This window comes from Nannospalax galili, unplaced genomic scaffold (genome assembly GCF_000622305.1).
Source record: "Nannospalax galili isolate Female #2095 unplaced genomic scaffold, S.galili_v1.0 scaffold263, whole genome shotgun sequence".
NCBI lineage: Eukaryota > Metazoa > Chordata > Mammalia > Rodentia > Spalacidae > Nannospalax > Nannospalax galili.
In genome coordinates, this window is record NW_008350402.1 from 1545515 (window position 1) to 1554071 (window position 8557).

General features: G+C 31.7%; 1 protein-coding gene across 3 annotated transcripts in view; it reads right to left on the reverse strand.

Moving 5' to 3' along the window:
* Zcchc7 (zinc finger CCHC-type containing 7) overlaps positions 1-8557 on the reverse strand; it is a 226192-nt gene that overhangs the window by 20357 nt on the left and 197278 nt on the right. For all 3 annotated transcript variants that reach the window (XM_008847690.3, XM_008847691.3, XM_029570751.1), the window contains exon 6: positions 7128-7163. In XM_008847690.3, coding sequence (XP_008845912.1) covers positions 7128-7163 — 36 coding nt within the window. The remainder of the gene's footprint in view (positions 1-7127; positions 7164-8557) is intronic.

Below are 8557 nucleotides of genomic sequence, written 5' to 3' on the forward strand. Positions count from 1 at the left end.
TTTTATATAAGATATGTATTTTACATAGTATTAGAAAGTAATTTAAATCTTTTTGACTTAATCTTCAATGTTTTTATAATGATATTCAGAAAAATCAAATTAATAACATAATTAAAATTTGCTACACTTAAAAGAGTTACTCACCTAAACTGGGCGTGGTGGCGCACGCCTATAATCCCAGCACTCATGAGGCTGAGGCAGGAGGATCTCGAGTTCCAGGCCAGCTTGGGCTATATAGCGATTCCAGGCCAGCCTGGGCTACATAGCAAGACCCTGTCTTGGGGAAAAAGAGAAAAAGAAGTTACTCACCTACATTTTTTGAAACAAGTAAGACAAGTATAAATAATAAGAAAATGAAAACGGCTTGTAAGTTATTTTAACTTCAGTAACTGTAAGAAGGAAACATTGTTAGAAGACTAAGAAAAGGTTATTACAATTATCCTCCCCTTGAGCAAAAGACATTACACCAATCTGAATTCAGGATATAAGCCAGAGTCCATTTTTGTGTAAGTGTGAGGTGTTCATGGGTTTGCTGTAGCAGAGCTTACCTGAATTTAGCATGTTCTATGTGTGACATACTTTACATGTATCACCTCACTGCATAGTCATAAAAACCTTGTAAGGCATTATCACTGGTTTTCAGATAAAGACCTGAGGTTCTTACAAGTTAAATATTTTAACAACCTCTGTACATTTAGTACATGGAAAACTCAGACTTGGAACCAAAGCACAATCATTAAACTGACATTCTTTTCCTTATATTATGATATAAAGATTTCCTCATAAACATGCCTGCTTTTCTGTTCAAATTTCATAGTATATTTTTCTAAGAATTTCAATAAAATGAAACAAAGGAAATGTCAGCGATCTAAGACATACAAAATTGAGATTTTATTGTATAAACAAAGTTAACATACACTTAAAAAAATCTAGATTTCCTAACTATAAAAATGTGGAATAATTCACAAATATCTTTATACAAACATATTTATATGAAGTAGGTATTTAGCTGGGCACAGCAGTACATGCCTGTAATCCTAGCACTTTGGATTCTGAGGCAAGAGGATTGATTACTAGTTCAAGGCCAATCCAGGCTGTACAGTAACACTGTCTCATAAAAGGAAAATAAAAGCCAAAGTGCGTATTTATATGCATGGACATATTACAAAATTATAAAGATGGCCATATACCCAGCAGATATATGTAATAAATGTATTATAGATAAGTCATATATCATATAGTATGTCTGTATCTATGAAAGGAATGAAATAAAAGCTGGGTATGATGGCTTTAAGCCCAGCACTCAAGAGGCTGAGACAAGAGGACTACGTGTCTCAAAACAAAATCAAAACAAAAACCAAAGTAATTTGAGAGCCTCATTAGTAATTGATATGAATCATTTTCATGAAGGTAACAGATTTCTGAACACTCTCATTGAATAATTCTTGTTTCTGAAATAGGGTCAATTTATATATTGGTGAACCAGTTAAGATGAAAGTATAATTTAATTCCATATATATGTACATCTATGTATGTAGATTTATTTGGATTATATAAAACATACACATAAATATAGAAGGTCTCCAGTTTTCTTTCTGTTGTCAAATGTCTTCTGACTTTGTAGCATTTTTCTTCATACAAATTACTAACATTACTTAAAAGGCAATTCTCAAATAGTTGGGAAAATATTTATAAATGAACAAACCTACACATAATTCTTTTAATATGTGGAAGAGTCAAATGACCAATGAATTTCAAATCTAAAGTCTGATCAATCAATATTGATTTCCTATTCAAACCAAATTACTTTTGAATTAAAGTACTGAAAATCAGTTTGAGAAATTTCGGAAGGCATGGATATACCTACCTCATATTCCTTTAAAAGAAGAAAATGCTAATATACTTTTGTATGTTTCAATAAATATAAATAAATTATATCCAAATTCAAACTATTTTATGGTATTCCTCACTCAAAAACTAAGCATGTATACACGTTTGAGGAAACAGAGAGGAAAAAAATCAACACGCATTTATAATGCAGTGTTCCACTTTGCATTTTTTTTCCACTTTGCTCTACAGGAAGAACTTTAGAAAACTGCTTTTTGATGATTTGGAAAATTTGTTTATTTTTAAATGAATCTCACTTATTGAGATTAATAATTACAGGTTTCATTTGCTTTGAATTGCATTTTCCAATAGCTTTCAATGATAAGTTCAACAGGTCAGCGAAACAAAAAGATTTTTAAAAAAGTAAGTTCACTTACTCTTTAAATACAGCAATTATCTTTTATATTAAGTTCAAGAAATGGTAAGGTTGAAGTAAAAAATTCTAGCATAACTTTGACACCAAATTCCTTAAGAACAGGATATTTATTTTTTTTTATTTATTTTTATTTATTTATTTATTTATTTATTTATTTATTTATTTATTTATTTATTTATCTATTATTATTTGGTCTTTTTGAGACAGGGTCTCAACCTTTAGCCCCATCTGGCCTAGAACTATGTACACCAGGCTGGTTTTGAACTCACAGAGATTTGCCTGCCTCTGCCTCACACGTGCCGAGATTAAAGGCATGGATCACCACACTTGGCTTCAGGATATTTAAAATACAAATTTATTCATATAAATTTTCTATGTGAAAAATCTTCAAAAATTCCATTGCTGTCCAAATGTGCTTCCTATCTATTACCACAGATGGAATACTGGCAAGTAATTTATCAATGTTTATTTAAAAAAATTCTTATTGGGGCTGGGGGTATAGCTCAGTGGCAAGCATACACTTTAGAATGCCCAAGGCCCTGGGTTCAATTCCCAGTACCACAAAACAAATACATCTTGTTATTCAGATTATCAAGCAACTTAAGAAAAATAAAAGTCTGATTTATTTCAGACTACTGTAAGGAAAATATAATCCTGAAGATTACAAAAGAGATTCTGTGCCTTCTCAGACATCAGACCATAATCATATTAACTTTAGTAGTGTTTCAATTAAGGGAATTTTAAATGAAATTAAACTTCTGAAAATTTAACAGATATAATGTTTCAATAAAGGCAGAACTAAAGAAAGAAACCCTACAGTTTATAGAAGAATATTCTCGGTTCTTGGAGTTGGCAAAGTGAATTGAACTATCAAAATGAACTTACAAAAGTGATAGTTTATGATAATCTCTATGTCAAGTCCCCCAAAATGGTATAAAATTTTTGTTTTTTAAATAGTGAGAATTAGGCTTTGGTCTATTTTGGAATGAGCATTTCTGATGATAATATGTAACCAGTTCTATTTTTTGGGGGTCTTTTTGAGACAGGGTCTCCCTGTTGCCCCAGCTGTCCTGAAACTCACTATGAAGACGAGGCTGGCCTTGAACTCTGAGATCTGCCTGCCTCTGCCTCCTGAGTGCTGGGATTAAAGGCATTCGCCACCATGCCTGGCCATTTTAAGTTGCTTTAAAAGTGAAACATTCTATTTTAGTATTAGGAAGTTAGAAAATTGTTGATCACCCCATCATATATCACAATCCTGGGATAAAGGTTTTTGAATGGCTGTAGCCTCAGCGCCTAAATCCACTTTCTTATTCTTTCCTTCTGGATTTACAACATAGCTCTAAATTTAGCTTTCAATCTGTTGATATTTGGGGGGTATTCAGTGTGTGGTATATGGCATAGAATTCATTAGAGGGTAAAATTCTCATTTAGTGTAAAAATTCATACTGTGAAAACTCAAAAAATATATTTCTAAATTGATATTTACAGGTAAGGTGAGAAAGAGAAATGGAGAAATGAAATGGAACATTGTTAACTATGGTCCATAAGATATATTCTGCCATTTAACTGGTTCAGGTCAGACTGCTATGGATTACTAGTAAACTCTGCTCATATGCCTTTCCTGGGCTAGAAAGGAAGGGGAAAAAAAATCCATTTCTCTATTTTTCTTCATTGCCCAGACAACAAATATTTTAATTTTTGAAGTGTGAATTCTAAGCATCCCAAATATGGATAACTATCTAAAACTTAATTCTTGTAAAGAAGTTACATTTGTTTCCTTATCCTTAAACTTTAAGTTAAAATAAAAGCCAGTAGGGTTGTAATGCATTTTAGCAGTGCATACAAAGAAATCCAAGTGCAAAATTAAACATAAAAGATTCATTAACCTTTATGGTTCTTAATACATCTAACCTCCAAACTGTAAACTCCTGGTTACTTTTTAAGTAAGCAGGTTAAAATGTCTAATACATGTCAGATTATAGCTTCTACCAGTTAAAAATTCTATTGATTGCAAAGCTCTGTTAGTGACCATATTAGGATTTTTATAATAACACTAGAAATTATGTGATGGGGGAGGGACTTTCCTTCTTGTACAGTTAAAGAGGGAAAATTTTTATTTAAGAGGAGTTATTTGAGGAAAAAGAATAGTCAAGGTTTTGCTAAAAATCTGAAAGCAGAAATCAAAATTTAAGAACAGGGTTATACTATTAAAAAGTTTCTAAGCTTTTTTTTTTTTTTTTTGAGGAAGAGTATTAACTATTCGAAGAAATTATGTAATTGTTAATTTATTTCTTTCCCCCATGTATGTCTTCACATCAACAGAGACATCAAATTATATGATTTTTTTTGGTCATTAAGGTATAAAGAAAAATAGCATAACCATATAGTTCTGCTGTGTGTTTTAGAATCTTATCCTTATGTGTCTTTTGGAATGATGGCCTTATTTTTTCATGTAGTGAAAGTCAAGTTTGGTTAAAAGCTCTTCTATTTAGACACAAGCGTTAAAAGAGATTTTATTTCTGATGAAATTGCTGAAAATAACAAATACTTCTGTAACCTGATTTCAGAATGTTTTAAGGCATTTTTCATTAGGAAAATTTCACAACTCTACTTATGTTAATCAACTTCACCATCTTTCTCATATATTTGTAAAAAACGATGTTCTGCTTAACTTTTAGATCTTAAAAAAGAGATTCCTAGATAGGCCTGAATTTGTAGTTGCTCAAACTGTAGTTGTGCTGCATCAGTTGGGAAGCAGAGAAAATCAACTGGAAATCTCTCAAATGTTAACAGTTCCAAACTGGATTTTTAAAGAAATTTAATCCCAAAGCATAGTTTATTTGGGGTAAGAAATGGACCATTTTCAGTTAGAAGAAATTAATGTATCATGATGAACTATAGACTGCTCCATAGTTTTAAGCAGACTGAACGAATGAATTTATAGTAGCAATTCAAATCCAGTTTGTCCTTTGGCCACTGCTTTGATTGATACCACATGCACATGTGAGGGCTACTCTGAGTCAATAGATGGCAGTCCATCGCCTAGCAAAACAGCTGAAGATGACTAAAATCAGCACGCAGTTTGCTTTCACTCAGTTTTGAATACTGCTTCGTTATATACATTCAAATATTGTCCATATACTGCTAAGACAATTTAAATAATTTTAAAATTATGACATTTTAGCTGAACTGGTACTTAACACATTTATAAGAATACATTTATTCTTGCACAGTAAATTCATTATTAACTAAAACTTGGTAACTATGAGTTATGTTTACTTGAATATTTTTCTGAAAGAAAATTACCTAGGGTTCCAGATATGAGAAGTTTTCAAATTGAATTTGTTATACCTACAAAAAGAATGTATTGTATTCTACCAATGGCAAATTTGTTTTGTTTCATTTATTTAATTGCTAAGCTTTTGAAAAGCCAAAATATTAAACAAACCTTTGGGTATTTCTGTTGTTACATCTGAAGCTAATTTTTATCCTTCAATCATAGTTATATAAAATAGTGAAACAAAATAAGATTCTCCACACAGTACTTCCCATACCTCAAGTTTTCAAAATTGAAATTTTTTTTAAATTAGAGCAAAAGCTAAAAGAAAATCAATGTCAAATCTGTGAGTATTTACTTATTACAAATAATTATGACTATTGCTACACCATTACAAAGAGTGGCTCTGTAATCTGGAAAAGTACAAGATATGATTATATTTAATCACATTTAGGCTATATGGGCTTCACAATTACTGTTACCAAAAAACTGTTACAACACAAACAAATCCATTCATATGGTTTGTATCTGTTGCACATATTTATTTAATATGTTAAACACTGACGCTTTAAACAAACTCCAGAGGATAGCTGAAGAATTATAGCTTCCCACTGAAAATCTTTAGTAAATGGTAACAAAATGTGAAAACAAACCACCTGATATTGTTCCTGGCTTCCCGGACCTGTGACAGGACGGGAGATGAGGATACCTGTTGGTTTACTTTTTAATTCTATAGGGAAAGCAGTGAGACATCTTTTTCTCCTTTTATGACCCATCTTTCTATAAATAAAAACTTAAAAATATTAAAAAAATTTAACAACTATTAATTATATTGTTATATAATTGTACTTTATCTCAGTACAACTTATTTAACACATTAAAAATGACTAGTAAGGCCAACAGTGAATTACTGAAATTATTTAAGCTGCATAAAACAGTAAACTGACTTCATTTTATTGAGCACTAGCCAACTGGGTTGCAGAGTAATGGTATTTTCTGCTTCTACTAAGACTAAAATAAAACTAAAAAGAAATTGAAATTGAATAATCTGGATATCAAACATAATTATATATTTCAAACATGTCCTGGTAGGTTTAAGGACAAGACAGTTGAGCTGTGCTATGTGAAAGATACACTAGGCCTTTTATAGCTTCATTTAGGAATGTGTAATATTTCAGTAAAAGAAGAAAAAATAGGAATGGGCGATACTGTGGGCTAAATGCTTATGGACTGTGGTAACAGCATTTTAAAGAGACTGAGGGATTATAGGTTTTTAGAGGCTTCTAGCATACTTTTCCCCTTTAATTTAATGACTAATCTAGGACTGAGAGATAGCATGATTTAATCATTAAATGACCTGAGTAATAAAATGAATTGAAATCTTTTAAGAATAGGAAAATAAAGGAGGGGGTAGTGGGCAGGAGAGAACGGGAAAAGGTATATTATTTCCTTTTCAGTACAAAAACTCTCCAGATGTTTATTATCTTGCAGCAGAAGATGCTTGTCTATATTTTATGGTCAGCAGTTCAGAGAAGGGTAAATAGGCTAGGTCTTGGGGAAAATAAAAAAGGTGTTTCTACTCACCGTTAGGTGATACTGCCTCCAGATTTCTGGGCAAGCCTGGAAAATAAAAATATTGATCAGCTGGGAGCATGAAACAAGGTACTTTACAGCCTGTTGGTTTTGGCATAACCCAGCATCCACCGGTGTCGGTCACAGGAAAATAAGAAGCTTAACAGAAAGGGTCTGCATTTCAGCTTCAAAAACCTGGCTAGACAGTTTAATTGAATTTTACACTGGTTTAACACACTCCCTGCCATTGTCAGAAAGCCAGTAACAAAGTTTTCTTGCTCTCTTTTTCTTCTCAGGTTAGAAGTTTGGGGCAGAAGATGTGATAAAGAGTCATAACTCAGTTAAACTGGTAAATCAAGAGCAGTGGTCAAAATCAATAAAACTCACTAAGAACATCTTATTAAAAGAACACTTTGAACTTTGATAGCATAACAGAAAACAATTTAAGAACAACTGCTTCAAGAAGACTTCACTGTGTTTATATATATATATATATATATATATACAATATCTGCTGCTTTTATCGAACCATTTAGAGCTAACAATACTTTCTGAAAAAGAATTAAAAAAATGAACAAAATTAAAAAAAACTAAAGTACATGCCTCTTCCCTTAAACATCAAAATTTTGCATATCTGTATTTACAGAGAAATAAACCCCCAAAACAAACAACCCCCCCAAACAATGAAATCTCAAAAATTCTGTCAAAGATGGACCTATTGAAATCAGAATGGGTAACAACAAAACACACGACAGCAGCAACAAAAGCCAGTGAGTGGGAGAGCCTTTCTTCTGAATCATGTGTAAGTCTCTTCATGCCCAAATTATGACTTTGCTAAGGAAACGCTGTTTCTAAAAACACTTTATAGTTGATCAGTTGATCATTGCAGAAAAAGAATTTTTGTTGATAGAAACTATGAATAGCAGAATCTTGACTGAAAATACAACATAAGCAACTGGACAAAAAAATCTTTATGCTTCAACTAAGGTGAAAAATATTTAGACCTTATGCATTTTAAGCTTAACTATCCTATGCAGTTTTCTATAGAAAAGTGTGTAAATTAGACTGTTTGGTGGTCAGCTTCCCAGTTTTAATGGCATATTCACAAAAATAAAGTAAAAAAACTGACTTATGTCAATGATTTCTAGATGAACACTGACTAAAAGAAAACTATTTTTAGAAAATAAAAAAGTAGTTTCTGAAGACAAAGATCATGTTAGCACCAAAGAAATACAGCTACAAAGTTGTCGGCTCTTAAAGTTCTTAAGAATACACACACACACACACACACATATATACATAAACATTTACATATAAAGACCTAATGTACACTATACCTTTAACCACTTATTTTCTACCTTCTATCGTAAGTTTTTTGCTGTGTACAAATAATTTGAGTTGGATTACTATAAAGATAAGCAAGCAGTTATTTATAATTAGTT